At 41.0% G+C, this 19142-nt stretch overlaps 2 protein-coding genes across 3 annotated transcripts; both read left to right on the forward strand.

Annotated features, from left to right (window-relative positions):
- Positions 1 to 871: 871 nt before the first annotated feature.
- Positions 872 to 2982, forward strand: her8.2 (hairy-related 8.2). 2 transcript variants are annotated; one of them, XM_036001095.1, is made up of 4 exons: positions 872 to 1427; positions 1523 to 1618; positions 1711 to 1789; positions 2236 to 2982. In XM_036001095.1, the coding sequence occupies exons 1-4, from the start codon at positions 1365 to 1367 to the stop codon at positions 2592 to 2594; spliced, it is 597 nt and encodes a 198-aa protein (XP_035856988.1). In that variant the 5' UTR covers positions 872 to 1364; the 3' UTR covers positions 2595 to 2982. The 2 variants fall into 2 exon arrangements, with proteins under 2 accessions (XP_035856988.1, XP_031139570.1); XM_031283710.2 differs by having other exon boundaries at positions 1092 to 1427; positions 2224 to 2982.
- Positions 2983 to 8971: 5989 nt separating this feature from the next.
- Positions 8972 to 11761, forward strand: her13 (hairy-related 13). The gene is made up of 4 exons (XM_031283708.2): positions 8972 to 9254; positions 9511 to 9597; positions 9682 to 9763; positions 10409 to 11761. The coding sequence occupies exons 1-4, from the start codon at positions 9168 to 9170 to the stop codon at positions 10879 to 10881; spliced, it is 729 nt and encodes a 242-aa protein (XP_031139568.1). The 5' UTR covers positions 8972 to 9167; the 3' UTR covers positions 10882 to 11761.
- Positions 11762 to 19142: the final 7381 nt, after the last annotated feature.

A 19142-nucleotide genomic window follows, 5' to 3' on the forward strand; every position in this document is an offset into this window, starting at 1 on the left:
GGTTGCTACAGTCACACCAGGCTAAGGCAATGGTCACAGGCCTGCTAAAACCTCCTCCTCTTCGGCCGGACTGTCCACCCTCTCTGGAGGTTATTATTACGCTCTTCATGCTGATTAGGTTTGAATGAATAGTGGTCTTTGTACAGCCCCAGTTCCCACGACCCGGCATTCGCCTGGCAGTCGCGTGCCTTTAAAACAGTGGCCCGCGCTTTAAGGGACCTGATGGTGGTGAATGGGGTGGGGGGGTCAATCTGACATCTGCTTGCTAACAGTTATAAGAGCAGATGTCTGACATTTGAAAACACTGAGAGTGATCAAAGCCTACACAATACACTGCAAGATGTTTTTAAAGGCCTAGACTGAGTGAGTGTTGTCCTATATAGGCTATATATATATATATATATATATATATATATATATATATATTAAGAGAAGAGAGGTGTGTGTGTGTGTGTGTGTGTGTGTGTGTGTGTGTCAGTCAGCAACAAACCATCTACTTAACTAATCATCAGGCTTAACTAATGCATGATTATGATTTAATGCATGAATTTATAAAGGATGTATCCTGAAATAGCACTAGGCCTATATTTTATAAGAATATAGACTACTGTTCTGCTTTCAGAGGCTGAGCAAATGCATGGGTCTGAAATGAACTTTTAGGCTATGTAGGCCTAAGTCTAACTAGTTTGGTCGAGTAACAATGAGGCTAACGTATGAAGTAGCCTAACTTAACATTCCTTAAGTGTGAACTAATCACATAAAGTCATAGTGACTTTATTGCATGAAGTCATCACGGGCCATGCATTAGGTAGCCAAGCTACACTTAGGCCTATTATTGTTACCAGAATTGTGCTTTCATCCATACAGATACAGGCAAATCTGTATAGGGCAGATATATTCTCAAGTGATTTGTCAGCCCATTGTGTCTCCTGTGAGCTTTGAGGGAATGGGTTTGTCCTTTTTGCAGGTAGTGTTATGTTGCTTCTGAAAGAATAGGTGCTCGGAGCACGGTAACTGCACACTCTTGTTCAGGAGAAGAGGAAACTGCAGTTTGTGTTGGATGAAGACCGGAGGGGGCGTGGGGGAGGGGGGTTGAGAGTAACGCATGGTTTCAGGCCGGACATCTGTCGCTTGTGAGTATTTTTTTTTTCTAGGCCGGGTCTCTCTGTTATTGAATGGAGCCAGTGACCTGTCAGTCTTGACTGATGGGACCCCGTGTGTGGGAAAATCCCACAGCCAAAGAGTTGGAGCATTCACATGCTAATTGCGTCCGATAAAAAGAGGGCCGTGCCGCGCCGAGGGCCCTAGAGACGCGCTGAGATTCAGTAGAGGAGGCACAACCGCACAGACACCCGAGAAAAAACATGACTGCTTCATCCATGGCGCGCAACGCGGAGAAACATCCCAGTGCCAAGGAGGACAGAAAGGTATTTTACACTTGGATATACTGTAGATCGATTTCACTTTTAGAATAGGCTATGCATGTGGGCCACTTGTTTTTATTTTTTTTTTACCTTTACAGCTGAGGAAGCCGCTCATTGAGAGGAAGCGACGAGAGAGGATAAACAATTGTTTGGATCAGCTGAAAGAAACTGTGATCGGGGCGTTCAGAATTGATGTGAGTATTTCCTCACGTCTATATTATCTACAAGTAGCCTAAACAATGGAGGCTGGATCAAGTTAACTTCAAGGCTGCTCATCTCTCAACAGCAATCCAAACTGGAAAAAGCCGATATTCTTGAGATGACAGTAAAGCATCTGGAAAACATCCAGAGCCGTAAACTCAACGGTAAGGAACCTGGCTCTTGTCTTTATGAGTGTGGGGTGTTATGCAAGATTACTGTGGACTATTTTTTTTTATTGATCTCCATAATACTATTTTATACTACAGTTATTTCTTGGGTCAGAAATGGGGCAATACAAAGAGAAATATAGGCCATTAAATAGTTTGAGATCCCTATGACAGAGAGCAGCATCACCACATTATATCTTAGTAGTAAATTGTATTCAGCTCCAAAGTGATAGTTAGAGGACTGTTTGTAATCTGGTTGTATTGTTTTTAATAGTTAAGTGAAATTGTGTTGTGAAAGAGAAAGTATTACTGAGCAGCATCTTCCTGATGGAAAAGAAGCAACAGTTAAAGTGGTTACTAGATGCATGTTGTGCTGCCTGTCACCACAAGGGGCTGCTGTGACTTCACACCTCCTCCCTTTCTTCCTGCAGACCCCACAGTAGGCCTGGAGGCCCAGCAGAAATACAGCACAGGGTACATCCAGTGCATGCACGAAGTCCACAACATGCTCCTCACCTGCGACTGGATGGACAAAACTCTGGGCTCCCGTCTGCTCAACCACCTTCTCAAGTCCCTGCCCAGGTCCACCGATGAGAGCGCCCTCCAGCCCTCACCCAGACATGATGTCCCTTTTCCGGCTGGCCAAGGCACGGTGCTCTCCAACACACCCCTCAGAGGAGAACCCCTTGCTGTGAGGCGGCTCCAGAGAGAGGGGTCCACCTGCCATGAGGCAGGCTACCAAGAGAGGCCTGCACTCCACAGCTCCCACCTAGGGATGCTGGAGATGTGGAGGCCCTGGTGAACTGGTGGATTGCTTTCTTGGTTCTCCATTTTGTTAGGCCATCCTCTTATGTTATGTATCTTATAGATATGCTGCTCAGAAGACAAACGTGGGGCAGTTTTGTTCCAGTGATTATAATTGTAGGTGTGCTGTAATGATTCTATACAGATCTTTTCAAAGTACTTCCCTTCAGAAGTTGATTTCTTGTAGCCTGCATTATAGAAGGCTCTTATTAATTTTTCCTGTATTTATTGTATTAACATCTTTATTTATTTGATATTATAAGGTATGACTTTGCTTCTTAGACCAGTTGCTTGGCATTGCATAGATTTCTATGTATTCCTCCTTTGCTATATAATTAACCCAAACATTAATCATAATAATAAAACTGAGTGTACACTCTTGAGAATGTATTACTCTTGTTCATGTACAGTTGCTCTTGTCAATAATGTTTTGGTATTTCTGCAATAATGGCTATTCAGTGCAGAAAGACAGGGCATGAGCCACATAACAACTTCATCCATGAGACCCAAAATGTTTACTTTTCAGATAATTTACTAATATAATCATACAAATATGGACATACAGTATAATCAATGAGGCCTATTTAAGCCTAGATTTTTACTATTGAAGGATGGACAGTCCTGTACCTGCAAAACATGCAAATTTGGAACAATTTTAAAGCTCCATTTATCTATATTGTTATACATATTTTAAATAGAATGGGTCATTCATAGTGACACAGCAAATTATGACCCAATTACGCAGCTCAATGCATCTCTTAAGACTCTTTTAGCTCATTGTTTTGATGGCTGCAACTACAAATACTACCACGTTTACAGCAGCAGCAGACAGGCGTTTTCAGTAAATAAACTCAGGTAAACACATGACCTGCCCAGCAACAAATGTCAGGCAGCAAAGTTAGTGAGTCTAAATAAGGGATCTTCAACAGGGGGTCCGGGGCCCCTAGGGGGGTCCTCAGAGTGCAGTGCAGGGGGGCCTCCAAATTATTGTTATATTGTAAGTCTTAACATGAATTCAACATATTAGCAAACATAAATCCCCACTGCTAACTGGCCCATAGGTAGGGTAGTCACTAAGACTATCAACATACACAGCTCATCCTAAGGACTCACTGCTACATTAAAACATGATTTATAAAATCATGCCAACAATTATTAGGCTATTTTAATAGCTTAGTATTATATGCAAAAAAAGGTATTTATAAAGGCTTTAGGCCGCCCTACCCCTTATTGTAGGCCCAGTTTAATATGCAACTTAATTTTATACAATATATGTAGGGGGTCCCTGCTCCGTCTCTTTCAATTAAGGGGTCCTTGGTTTAAAAAACCTTGAAGACCTCTGGTCTAAAATATTTAGATTAATATATGGTCAGATAATTTAGCTGTTTGTTGGAGACCAAGCAGAGCTAAAAGGAGAGTGAATGTAGGCCTTTTCCCATTTTGACTTAGCAGGAAAAAAACAGGTGTTTGAAGAACATTAATGATGGCTCTGTTCTATTCAAGTGTCCCAGTAAGTCATGACAGTGCGACAGTGAGCCAGCATGCATAATACCAGGACTTTGAAACTGAAGCAGTGAAATGGAATTATTAGGGCCTGAGCGCCGACAGCGGCAAAGGCCCTATTGAAACTGAAGGAATTATTATTCTTCCTGCAAATGAATCGCCTTTTTGAGGGGCTTAACATACTCAAAAACTCACCAAAATTGGCGGTCGCATCAAGCCCGGTGAAAATTTACGTATTTTAAGGGTTTCGGGAATAGGCGGGAATAGGCACCCCCTACAAAACTTAAAAAATTGAGCCCCTGCAGTACATTTGACGTAGACTAACAAAATGTGGTACACATATGTAGCATGTCAAGACGTACAAAAAAGCTCATTGGAGCCATACCCTAAACCCAACAGGAAGCCATTTTGCATTGAAAGTCTGAAAAGATGAAAAGTTATTAAAAGAAAAACTTTTCGTCATAGGGCGTGGCCGTGGCGGGGCGGCCAATTTGTGCATTTCGCCATCAAAACAGGAAGTGGCTGTAACTTGAGTGTACATTGTCCAATTGGCTCGAAACTTTTCAGAATTCATAAAAGTCCAACCCTGAGGACATCTAGAGACAGATATTTACTCAAAGTCATAGCGCCCCCTAGTGGCAACAGGAAGTAGACCTAAAAGTCAAGGTGCTATACTTTAACGAACTCCTCCTACAGAATTCATCCAATGGACTTTAAATTTAGCGTGTGCCATTTCAAGACCTTAACGATGAAAAGTTATTAAAAGCTAAACTTTTCATCCAAGGGTGTGGGCGTGGTGTGGCGGCCATTTTGAGCATTTACCGATGAACGAAGAAGTTGTTGTAACTTTAGTGTACATTGTCATATCTGCCCAAAATTTCTCACGATTGACAAGGGTCCAGCCCTGAGGTTATCTATCGGCCAAAATGTACTTTTGGTCGTAACACCCCCGCTGGCAACAGGAAATCGGCCTTATATGACAAACATCATCCAATTTACATGAAACTTATAATGTGTGGTCTACATGTGATACTGAGCCGCCCGTATATTTTAACCACGGCCACTTACTCAGGCCATGCCCCTTGCATAACGTTTGAACCATTTAAGGTAGAGTCTTGTGTGAGGTGTCATTGAACTCAGCAGAGAGTTCCTTATTCATTGGTGATGGTTTGGCCCGCCCCCCTATGCTTAAGCCACGCCCCCTTTCATAACTGGTTACCCATTTAAGGCAGAGTCTTGTGTGAGGTATCACTGAACTCAACAGAGAGTTCCCTTTTCATTGATGACGATTTGCAGTGTCTGAGTGCAGCTTTAATTCATTTTATTATTTTCACCTGTCTTCCATGAAAAAGATGTTGCAGTTTAATTTGGTTAACACGTTAGCTAGAATAACTTTATATGTTGATAATATGTCAGGTTGTAATGAGTTTAACTGCCCACTGGTTACCAAATTGCAGCTTTATTAAAGGGTTAGTGCACCTAAATCATAAACTAACATGTTGTCTGACTTACTTCTAGTGGTATCTCTAGTTTAGGTTTTATGTGCTGAGGTTTTTAGAGGTACAGCCAATACAATGGAAGTGAATAGAATGTATAGTGGTGCATCACGGAGACTGGTATCTCAAAAGGTGGATCACTTAACTCAAAATGAAATGGGTCATTCACAGTGACACAGCAAATTATGACCCACTTACGCAGCTCAATGCATCTCTTAAGACTCTTTTAGCTCATTGTTTTGATGGCTGCAACTACAAATACTACTGAACAGTTCAGTCTCACCACGTTTACAGCAGCAGCAGACAGGCGTTTTCAGTAAATAAACTCAGGTAAACACATGACCTGTCCAGCAACAAATGTCAGGCAGCAAAGTTAGTGAGTCTAAATAAGGGATCTTCAACAGGGGGTCCAGGGCCCCTAGGGGGTCCTCAGAGTGCAGTGCAGAGGGGCCTCCAAATTATTGTTAATTTTTGAAAGTTTTTTCAAAACTTAAAAAGTCTTAACATGAATTCAACATATTAGCAAACATAAATCCCCACTGCTAACTGGCCCATAGGTAGGGTAGTCACTAAGACTATCAACATACACAGCTCATCCTAAGGACTCACTGTGCTACATGTATGTTTAACATTAAAACATGATTTATAAAATCATGCCAACAATTATTAGGCTATTTTAATAGCTTATGCAAAAAAGGTATTTATAAAGGCTTTAGGCTGCCCTACCCTTATTGTAGGCCCAGTTTAATATGCAACTTAATTTTATACAATATATGTAGGGGGTCCCTGCTCCATCTCTCTTTCAATTAAGGGGTCCTTTGCTTAAAAAACGTTGAAGACCTCTGGTCTAAAATATTTAGATTAATATATAGTCAGATATTTTAGCTGTTTGTTGGAGACAAAGCAGAGCTAAAAGGAGAGTGAATGTAGGCCTTTTCCCATTTTGACTTAGCAGGAAAAAAACAGGTGTTTGAAGAACATTAATGATGGCTCTGTTCTATTCAAGTGTCCCAGTAAGTCATGACAGTGTGACAGTGAGCCAGCATGCATAATACCAGGACTTTGAAACTGAAGCAGCTAAATGGAATTATTCACTTTATTATTTTCACCTGTCTTCCATGAAAAAGATGTTGCTGTTTAATTTGGTTAACACGTTAGCTAGAACAACTTTAAATGTTGATGATATGTCAGGGTGTAATGAGTTTAACTGCCCACTGGTTACTAAATTGCAGCTTAAAGGGTTAGTGCACCTAAATCATAAACTAACACGTTGTCTGATTTCTAGTGGTATCTCTAGTTTAGGTTTTATGTGCTGAGGTTTTTAGAGGTACAGCCAATACAATGGAAGTGAATAGAATGTAATTTGTGGTGCATCACAGAGACTGGTATCTCAAAACGTAGATCACTAAACTCAAACTATCTGCCAACAACAAGGTAAGTCAGACATTTTTTGATTTTGATTTTGGGGAATTGACCCTAATTCACATGGCTTGCCAACAACATTTGCTCGAAGGTATTTATTATGAATAAATTAATTATAAATCATAATTAGTCATATGTGTTTTGTGATTAAAAGGACAAGATGCCCATTTCAAGGTTGACCTAAATTAATAAGAAATAACGGCTGTCTGTGTGCAAATAGTTTTTATGGTCGAGAAACTGACACTCTGCTTTACCAGTTTAATTTGGCCTCTGGTAGGCTAATTAAAAATAACTTGGATGCTCGGATAAGAAACCCAGTGAGGTTTGGTATGGGAGCATCACAGCTGTCTCCGTGGCGCACAAACGTCAGGATGGTCAACGAGAATATTACGCTACATTTAAGTTTAAATAAAGATGTAATTCATCATTGGGTTTTAAAAAAAATAGAAACGTGCATATGGCCCATTCTCCCCCTATTATTGCCATTATGATTGGCCGCCACATGGAGCCAGGCGGCAGGTCTGAAGAGAAGAGAGGGGGACGCCTGGTCCCTTAGCGGAGCTCACCAACAAAAACGAGCCGAGACAGCTGCTCTCTCCACAGTCCAGACCATTAAAGATCTGAAAGATGGATATGAGGGTGGCGAGGTGCCAAAAACCCTCCACTTGAGAGGTCTGAAACTCTTCCTTAATTTGGGGCACTAGAGTTTAGTGGTTTATTGCGAATATGCTGCGCAACTGTGCGAATACCGTGCGTAAAAGAGCACCGGAAAACAGCATTGTATTTACCTGGAAGGTGGCACACAGATGACTTTTCGAGCAGACAGACGTATGAGGGTAATTTGCATGACAATACAGTGTACAAAACATGTAGGCCTATAATAACGAGGGCAGAGGCTTGAACGCTCTTATTAGACATAAACAAAAAGACATTATGCACAACATCCAAATCCAGAAATACCACAAGTGACGATTAGGGGAGAGACTGTGTTGGATACCAGAAGAACCAGCATTATTCTAATAATTCTAAACAGTCCAAAATGTTGTTTAAAGGATGACAGCTTCATAATTTGCATGCTTATACACACAGCACACTACAATACATATAGCACGACTGGTAAATTATCAGCTAATTCAACCAGACATTATAAACCCTCATACAGCAGAGCAATGCAACGTGAGAATGCAGTTGCACACAAATCAGAAGTCACCAAACACACGGAGAACAAACGAGGCGCAGGCCAACACCTGTCGCTTTCTTTGGAGAAGGGCCCTTAATTCCCCCGGCTGATTCAGTTTGCGCCGAGGGGCCGCCAGCAGCAGCTGCCAACCGAAGGCATCGCGTTACATCCGCCAAACAGGCGGGTAAATCTGCTGAGGCTCGGACACAATAGTCAGCAGAACGAAGAATGGGTCGGGCAGAAAAACCGACAGAGCAAAAACTCACTGGTAGGCTACTAATGCTGAGATGCTCTGAGGCATTACAGTGGTCAGAAAACTGTGCGACAACGATAAGCATAATTGAATTGTGTTGCCTATGTCACCAAATGACTAATGTCTACACACTGAAAGTATAGGCCTATATCACATGTATCTCTTTAATAACAAATTAACCCCAGGCTGCATTTAACGGTTATTAAAACATGTGGGCCTATCACAATTTTATTTCAAAAATAAAGTGTAGACCTAGGTATCACTTTAACAACCTATTCTGCATAATAGTGACTTTTGTACAGCTGCATGAAACTACACATTTGATTAGACCCAACAGTGGGGGGAAAACCGAGCGGTCGGTCACCTAACCCAACAAATGTCTGATTCAGCTGCTTGGGGCGCAGACCGGGGCAGACCGGAGACAAAGGGAGTGGGCGCTCATTGGCTCAGGCCGTGTGCGCTCTGTTGTCCCCCAGCTAGAGCAGCTCAGCCCCTATTCACATGTTAATAAGCCCCTATAAATACTAACCACAGCCACTCAGCGCCAGCAGCACGTCTCACTAGGATTGCACAATAAACACAGGGCGCCTCGCTTGCCTGCGAGTTTATCGATCCCCCCCACCCCCCCTTCCTGTAACCGGTTCCGTTTGCCAACTGCACCTCGCTGACGGAAAAAGCAGCAGTGGGATAAGCCACAGAAAGGGCGATTCAACCAACATGGCCCCTTCGGCTCGGCCCAGCAGCACTGGACTTGATATGGAAGAAGATGAATCCTACTACGGGATTCACAAAGCGGACAGAAAGGTAGGCTACCTACCGAGGGTCTGTTGACGGAATAACAGGCACTCTTTGGACATACTGGCAGTGACGCACTTGTCACGCCGGTGATAGTGTGTATGCATTTGAGTTGTATGGCAATATCGTTTAAACCTTGCTTTTAACAGTCAGTTCTGGCTACATCCCACATATGACTGCAACTTTAACTAGAATTAAACAATAGTTTGATCCACAGCTGTAAGTTTCTGTCATTGACTGAAGTGTGATCTTTGTGTTCCTGCAGACCAGGAAACCTCTGGTGGAGAAGAAGAGGCGAGCTCGCATCAATGAGAGCTTGCAGGAGCTGCGGACATTGCTGGCAGACACAGACGTGAGTATAGGCTACGGCTCACCTGTCCCCGTGACGCAGAGGTAGAGTTAGGTTCTGATGAAGTTCTACTGGTTGTTTCCACAGTTTCATTCCAAGATGGAGAACGCAGAGGTGCTGGAGATTACGGTGAAGAAGGTGGAGGACGTACTAAAGAACCGAACCCAAGGTCTGTACAACTCTGCTTAACTTAGACTAATATCAAGTAGGCCTATGCAGTTCTGGGGAATTTAATCTTAAGTGTCTGTATCTGACAGTTATCCCCTGATAACTAAGGTTTGCCTCCAGATCTGAATCAAGGCATGTTATAGTGTAGGCCTATGTATGCTAGAAGTTTAACCTGAAATTTAGAGCAGTGTTTCCCAAACTGGGGGTCACAAGATACATTTCAGGGGTCACAATATATTTAAAGGAAAGCAGAAAGAAAGAAACATATCTCTGCTACACAAAGTTATTATTTTTTTTAAGAGTTTCTTCTTATCTTTTGAGCTTTTGTTTTGTAATTACTGGATCATTTCACTTCTTCAGGACTTAACATTATTCAAATAAAACAAGGAGAAACATCACTCTGGGTTTACTGGTCACGAGTAGGCATTTTCAACCAATGAAGAGGGGTCGCATGTAGACATTTCTTCGAATTAAGAAATCACAAGACAAAAAGCAACCACTGATTTATCAATAGGTTTAATGTGATTACTCTTAAGTCATGATAAGTGCAAACCACCCAAATGATATAGTGACTTGACTGGGTCCACGAGTGGTCCGACTGCAATTAGCTACAGCTATTTCATAGCCTTTCTCTCTGCTTCCACAGAAACAGACACACTTAACCAAGAAGCGAGTGAGAGGTTTGCGGCTGGCTACATCCAGTGCATGCACGAGGTCCACATGTTTGTGTCCAGCTGTCCTGGGATAGACTCAACAGTTGCGGCAGAGCTCCTTAACCATCTCCTGGAGTGTATGCCCCTGAATGAGGACCACCTCCAGGATGTGCTGATGGATCTAATTACTGACACTTCTGGGAGTAACAGCAGCACTTGGCACGGAGGCGATGAGGGCGAGGCGCTCTGCACGACTCTGGCTTCACCTGGAGGAAGGAGTCTATCCAGCAGCTCGTCCTCAGCCCTCTCCCCGGCCCCCTCCACCACCTCCAGCGAGGACCTGTGCTCCGACCTGGACGAGACCGACAGTGAGCACAACCAGAGTTCCACTGAGGGCTTGGAGAATAGGGAGGGCCTGAGCATGCCCACCATGACCTACCCTCAGTCTATGTGGAGACCCTGGTAGGGGTCTGGGGTTTTGATGGAATGCAGTTGGGATATGGTGAAGCTGCTTTCTTTGAAGACATGACAAAGGGCCTCTTACTGAAAAGGAAAGGTCCACCCTACGGCACATGACACTTCACAAATAACCATTTTGGATGGTGTAACTTTCGTTTCTGGGCTTATTTACCCCTGCAGATAACTAGCCACAAGCATGGATTGATTTTCTAGATTCTACCCATTGATGTTCAATCATCAGATCTGTTCTCTAAGACACAGAGATACAAATTTGTCCACTGACAACAGCCTCGGTTTATCCTAATGCAGTGCAACCGCAGATCACTTTTTCACCCTAAACCGAATGCTGCAGGTTTGAATCTTTTCCTTGACATTCTGGGAGATGTAGGAATTCACTCAATGAAATAGAAGTAGAAAAACACTCCTTAAGTGCTTTTGATATCATAGAAAAAATGTCTTAAGGAAAGGTTTTCTTTTATCTCATTACAGGTGCCCTTTCTCTCAAGGGCCCCTCCAGCTTGGGGCCTCCTGAAAGTGTTCCCTCTTTCCTTTTCAGTAAGGACTCTCTGGCTTTGAGTCCTCGTTTGTGACTCTTTTTTTTTTACACCTGGAGAAAGATGAAACATTCACTTATAAACCAACAAAGGACAGACAAGGAACCGTTCACTTTTTTGCATCTATAACTCTGTGTAAATAGCTCTTTTAGAAACCGAGAAGTTTGGCAATGCCTCTGATTAATATAAATATTTCTATTGTATTTCATAAAGGCCTGTAGTTTATTGGACCATTAGCCTCCTTCAGAATGACCACTTTATGTTGTAATGATGTTTAGAAATTCCAGTAAAATGTTTGAATTTGCTAAATAAAATAATGTAATTGAAAAGCTGTTGTATGACTTGACTTAATACCTGAGAGTACTATAACGGGAAACAGGATAAAAAACTTCACAAACAACATGGGTAATAAAAAAAATCTTCGGAACCTTTTGTGAGATAAAATGTTGTCAGAGAATGTTAATTTATCGTTGAAAAGCGGCTAATTTGTGTAAAGTGATTTTGGTCAATAAGCTACTTAAGGGGAGCTATGCTCATTTTCAAAATGTCAAAGTTCAAATATCATGTTATGCCTAGTCTACGACAGTCCAAAAATATTAGTAAACATGAACAACTCTCTCCTAAATCCAAAAACTAGAGTGCCAAACTCAAATTTGTAATGGCATCACGTATAAAGTATGGAACTGCTCCATAGACAATGAATTGGGAAAGATGTTGGGAGCGCCCAGAGGAATGCTCTGAGTGCGTATATGAAATTTTTTTGTTTCTGAACTGAAAACACTACAGTAGAATAAAGCTCATTTGGGTAATACAAAACAATCAGTCTCCCATCCTTAATTGTCTATAGAGCAGCTCCAGACTTTATATTTGATGACATCACAAGTTTGAGACTGATGCTGCATTCACATGCTCCTCGGATGGTCCCAATGCCTGAGTTGTGAAGTCGTTCTTCCGACTTCTGTGTGTTCATGCGCTTTAAGTCGAAATATGAAGAAAAAAAGATGGACGCTACAAAGAAGATGTTTTGTATGATATTGCTTAGAGCGTATGAAGTAATTATTATTCCAGTATTTATTGCACTACACTTACACTACGTGAATGCAGCATAACTTGCTTTCTGGCTTTGAGAGAGAGCTCATGTTCACAAATATATTCTAATGTATTGAACTTTCCCAGGCCATGTACATGTTGACATTATTCATTTAGGTGATGTTTCCCTTTAGGAGCACGGAGATTAAAGTGTCATTGCATGGCCCATTAAAACCACAGCCAAAAACCACTAATGTAGCTTATGGGAGGTAAAAAACCAACAGTATTTATCATAATCTATTGTCCAAATAGAAAGGAACTTGTGTTGTGCATATAGTATTAAATGTAATGTGGTGCCAGAGGCTAAAAGTCTTTTTTTGATAAGATGAACATTTAAATATTTAATCGCTCTAAATAATTAACCTCGAATTATGCTCTCCTTTTCCTCCGACTTGCAGTCCTTTCTCACCACGAGGACGCGCGGTGCGTGCGCGCACATGAAAGAGTCGCACCTCTCCAAATGTCTTCGCTCTCACCTTAGATACAATGAGCATATTAACAAAGTACTGTTAGATCCTGTCTGGACTGTGTCTGGAACAGCCTACAACGCAGAGCAACAACTCAGTTCCTGATATAAAATGGAAAAGTGAATTCACCCGGAAAAAAAGGCTATTCCAGACCAAAAGACTACATGTAGGCCTAATATTTGGTGAAAATCACACGTTGTTTATTGTCAGATGATCCTGGAGCATTGAAGGGATAATTAACAAACCCGGGTGGAGGTGGAGGTGGGTGTGAACGTCGGAGGAAACACATTGAAATGGGAGCGGACGAGACACGGTGATCAAAGCAGCGACAATTTGACAGAGGAGCGTCAAAAGCCCGCACAGCTGAAAAGACACTACAAAGGATACAAGCAGGCTCAGATTCTTCAAAGGGACCAACACACACACACACACACACACACACACACACACACACACACACACACACACACACACACACACACACACACACACACACACACACACAATTATGAGTTTTGACTCACTCTTGATCATGACATGTAAAGACATGGTTCTATCAGGGGTGCAGCCCTGTTAGCGGTAGTTGGGAATTAAGAGCAAAGACCAGTGATGGGAACATTTATTCAGATCCTTTATTTAAATAAAAACATGTCAATGAAAAATACTCCACCTACAAGTACAAAATCCTAATCAGAGAATTGTGGGATTTATCCAAAGTAAAAGTAAAGGCTTGTTACAAGGGATGATATTCCCATTACAACCTGGCAACCCAAAATGTAACCAATTGTTGGCCTTTGATTAATCTAAAATGCCTTGATAAACGATTTAATGAATAAACCTATGAACCCTTCAAGTTTGCTTTATTATTCAGCATTTTAATGTTGTAGCTGGTCGAGGTGGAGCTACCTTGACCTACTTTATATGCTGTGGAATTTAATCTTTAATAATGCATATTTTATAAGCTAGTTTTAGTTTGTAGGAGTAGTTAAAGTTTTTGGGAAATGCGCTTCATCAATTTTTTGTTTTTTTTGTTTTTGTTTGTTGTGAGTTAGATGAGAAGATCAATATGTACTCTGCACATATCTGTCAGTTACATAAGGCTACAGCCAACAGGTTAGCTTAGCATAAATACTGGAAACAGAGGAGAACCGCTAGCCCGTTTCTGTCCAAAGGTAACAAAATACACCTATGCACCAGCATCTCTAAAGCTCACTAATTAGCCTTAATATTCAGTTGCATAATCTGTACAAAACCCGAGATATACCATGTTAATTAGCCATGTGAGCCATGATGAAATGATTAGTTCTCCCCCCAAATCCTGTATCAAATAATTTTTCATCCATAGGACAGCTGTCTTTCGCTGAAACATTTGGTCATTTTGGTCTCTTGTAGATTTCAGACAAACCGTGTTTCAAACAAAGTCAATTTAATTACAGTGTGCAATATCCATAAACATATGCTCAGTCCCCAAACAAACCAGTCATTGTCATTTTTTGTAACCCAGTGTGTTATGTGTATAGTATGTCTGGGTATATTGAAGGAAGCAGGTGGGTGGATGGGTGTGGATGTTGATTTTAAGGACACAGATAAATTAAATTACAGTCACACCCCATTCTGTGTGGTCAGACCAACACCTCAATGAACTGAAACCTTGAATAAAGCCTTAATAAATATAGCCAAACTAACTGCAATTTCCCTGCTACAAATTCATAGTACTACTGGGAAGTAAGGCAATCCTGCTTAGGATATGACATTACAATGGTGTGTTTTTGGTAGGATATATGTAGTACAAACTACAAACCAGAGTTACTGACTGTAGGAATACTTCCCCTGCATGTCACCACAATCTGCTACCTAACTGAAAACTGAAAAACAGATGACAGGCTGACCACGTTACCACATTTAGTTTAAGCGGGGGAAAAGAAAAAGAAAAAACTCAGACGGGGGGGACCTTTGGGTCCAAATGCATCAGCTGTGCGTTTGTGACCATGCATATGAATTCTGAGGTTAAAGGTCAATGCAATGCAACAGTTGGCGTGAGAGTGATTCAACGGCAGAGGCGAGCATATGGTGCTGAAACAGATCCCCAGGGAACCTTGTCATCCTTGGCTTCTTCTTAAATGTCTTTGACTGTGAGAGAACAATCACTTCCTATTGGTCAGCAGCAGCAGCAGCAGCAGCAGCGTCTATGTGCTGCATGCAAGATACAACACCCTTCTTATCTTGTCACTTAAAAACAAGCTTTGGAATGACATAGACATAGATCTAAAATGGTAGTTGAAGTTATAGATTGTCTTTGCAGGAAAATGCATATCATCTAAAGGGAAACTTGTACACGTAGTATACTTCTGTGAGTCTTGACAAGCTTTGTTAGGTCTGAGAAAATAAACCATTAAAAAACAAATATGTTTCTTGTGAGTGTCCCAACTTTTTAGAAATGCAATCTGGAGTACCACTTTTAATGTATCCAAAAATAAACATTTGAGCTTTCTTCTGAAAGAGGCACAGTACCAATAACAGATAATGACAACAGCTTTTAAGGATTTCTTCATGGATAAATTACTGAACCAGAGAGCTTTTATCACTCCATTGTATATTATTAAGTATATCATGAGTTGATTTGACTTCACTAATACTCTCATGTTAGCCTAAACACATGGTGAAATATGCCATAAAATTGGGCAAGCATTCCCGTGGAAACCCAATAAATATGTTATTGTTTGCTCAGGTTGAACTACTGTGGCTGGCCCAACCGGCTTGATAGGCAGCTTTATCTTTGTCCACTCAGTGGTCCAGCCACCAGTTGTTTAGATGCAATGATTAATTAATTGGTAGATAGAACGAAAATGAAGATAATTATTCATATTCTGCAACTATTTTGACAATCGAATACTTCTTATTTTACAAGCAAAAGTATGAAACATTTGATGATTCCAGGTTCTCAAATGAGAGAATTTGTTGGTTTCCTTGTTCTAACAATAAGGTCAATTCATCATATTTGGGTTTTGGGGCTGTTGTTCGGACAAAAAACAAGACATCGGAAGACATCACTTCAATGATTTTGTGATCTGCATTTTTTGAGTGTTTTCTGACATTTCTCATTTATTTCCCAATTGGTGTTTTCAGTTTCTTTCTTCTTCCAGCCAACAATGTATGACCTTGATATGTTGAGCAATGAGCAAAGAAAGCCATCTGAGTCACACCAGTTATATAGCCATTGTTTTATTATAACATTGTTTCTCAAACAACACATCACCTTACCTACAAAAAATGCACAGAACTGTCCTAGCTAAATATACCACATACAGTGGCAGTGACACAAATGTACATGATCATACACATCATGCGCCAGTAGCGTGTGTATGCATTTACTCTATGCCTTTTGAGAATGAAGGCTTAAATATTCTCTGGCTTACTCTCAACATTCAGTCTTGCTTCCTTAAGGGTTTATACACAGGTGGGCGTTGTGGGCCCCCCTCAATCTATTTTGAAAAGAGACAGAGATAGACATTGAAGGTGGTGACAGACGCAGGTCCTCGCCGTGTATTCATTCATAGATACAGAAAGCAGACAGAAGAGTCCACAAACTAAAAGGCAGACTCTCTGAAAAAGCCCATCACTCACTGGAATCCCTTACAGTATCTGACCACATTGTCCATTGCGCTTTGCCCACATGCATTCACATGCTATGTTCTGCTTACAGTAACATGACCTGGGTTTTATTAGAGGTAGGATCCGTCTCAAATGACACTCAAAAACTCCTACCTTCGCCAAACAAAACAAAACACACAAGAGAGAAAGAAATAGAAAAAATTCTGAAGAGAACAAGAAATTAAAGAGAAAATCCTGAAAACAAACTCAGTCAGTGAGATGTTCTTGGTACAGTCTGTGTTACATTCCTAAGCCTTGCCTCAACCTGCTGTAGCACCAGAGTTGTTCCAAGTTCTCCTGCTGTTTACCTCGACTACATGAAGCCACTGTGGATCAATATTTTCCTTAATACTTCATGGTATGACGAGATGCAGGCATGTCACCGTTTCCTGTGTAACCCAGGTTTCTATAGAAGGTTCCTTAGGCAACATGGTCCCCTTATTTGCTTATTTTCCCGTACTTTTATATCTAAGGGCTGATTTTAAGTACACAGCGCTTTGACCGTCAGCTTTTAATTTAGTCAAGGATCTATACTGCAGCACACACACACCTGCAGAGACTTATGATTTAGATTCCTTTTTGATAGCGCTTGAAATATTGTAAAAAGGTTTCTCAGTGTGGGAAACCAGTTCAATAGATGTGTGAGAAAATGAGCGGAGGTAATGTCTCTAAAAAGGAGGCAAGTAGAGACAATGTAATTTTGCATAATGTATAAATCCCCACTGATTTGTACTAAAAAAATTACATTTAGTTGTAGAGCTGCACCAAACACATTCATGACATTTTTTGCAACATATATTGTACAACATACATAGATACCTTTGTTTTTAAAACCAAATATATAATTTAAAGACCTTCCTAGTTGCAGCCTCTATGCAAGAGGACAACCACCATAATCTCAACCTCTGCTTTTTAATGTATCAATTTCTGCTGTTGATTGTCATGTAACTAAACGTATTTCAGCACCTTCTAAACCTGTGATGACGCCTGCTTCTTCATAGCACCTGTGCTGTTTTAAGGTTCTGCAGAGGCCTACAACACTTTGAAGTTTTTCTGTGAAAAGGACTAGCTAACTCCAATTTATAGTTGTCAGCTTAAAGTGACTTTAATATCCTGCAGTTTATTGTGATCGGCAACTTCCGTGCCTGAAAAGTGAAGCCAATGTAGAAGTGCCTAAGACCTGCATTCTACCTCATTTCCAGCAGGGGGCGACTCCACTGGCTCCAAAAATAAGTCTGTTTCTATATTAGTCTATAGGGAAATTACCCTACTTTTCACTTGATTTATTATCTCAGTAAACATTTTCCTAACAAGTTTATGGCTTCAATTGGTCGTTCCAAGTCGTCTTCAATACAGCATGATGTTCATTTAGTAAATTATGGTCATATTTATTTTAAAATAGACAAATAAAGCAGGGGGTGCTTTAGGGGCGTGGCTACACGCTGACCTGTCAATCATGATAGAGGCTTAGCAATGCACTGTATACACTTAAACAACTGTGAACTTGTTTTTGGAAGTTGTCTGTGTTTTAATTTTAGGCCGGCCACACACTGGCTGCGTCACGTGAGCGTGGCGTTTCTGTTGCGTGTCAGCTGCGTGGATTTTTCTATGTCTTTACACACCAGAAACGTGTCTGACACGGCGCTGCTGCTGCTAGCCTTGTCTGTACACATGTATGTTTCCCATTGATAAAATGAAATACCATGTTAAACATAAATATATACTGATTTGATTACAGCAAAGACGTCGGCAGTACTGACGGCAAAATAGGCTACAGAATATTTCGTTCTGTATTGACAGGTGCAATATTAGAAAATCAATTTTTTTTTAAATTACATTTATATCTGCATTAATATCAAAACCTAGATACTTTCAAACATCAACATGTCATTTATTAATATGTATTAGTGTCAAAATGACATATAAACATCTTTTCCTATTCTATTTTGCCTGGAAACGCTTCCAACACGCCTGCGTGTCGCGTGAAAAATAGGCGTTGGTTCTATTTCTAGCATGCACGCATTTCCTGAGACGTGCGTGTCACGCAGGCAGTGTGTAAGCTCTAACCTGTTAACACAGGAGCTGAAATATAAACAGACACGCCACGCAGTGGTCGGTTACACACTGGGTGTGTAACCGGCCTTAAACTCCGCCCCTCTCACTGTGTGTTTTCACATCAAAGTTAATTTGAACACTTTGGTCGCCTAGAAATGTCTTATAGTCTACCGGCTCTGTGTACTGCCGTACATGCTGACTGCTGATATGGTCACTTCCGGCTCCAAAATACTAAGATTGTGACGGCCAAAATGCAAACTCCTGGCTTCAAAACGTCAGCCCACAAACCAATTGGTGACATCACTGAGGCTACGTCCACTATTTTTACAGGCTATGGTTTTTTTCAAATAAGTACTGTCTTTTAGCGGAATGGATTTGGCTTTAGCTTAAAACAATCTATTCTAGATACATTATCTGGTAGAAAATAAAAAAAGATAATAAAATGAATAGCT

This window comes from Sander lucioperca, chromosome 5, assembly GCF_008315115.2.
Source record: "Sander lucioperca isolate FBNREF2018 chromosome 5, SLUC_FBN_1.2, whole genome shotgun sequence".
Classification (NCBI taxonomy): domain Eukaryota; kingdom Metazoa; phylum Chordata; class Actinopteri; order Perciformes; family Percidae; genus Sander; species Sander lucioperca.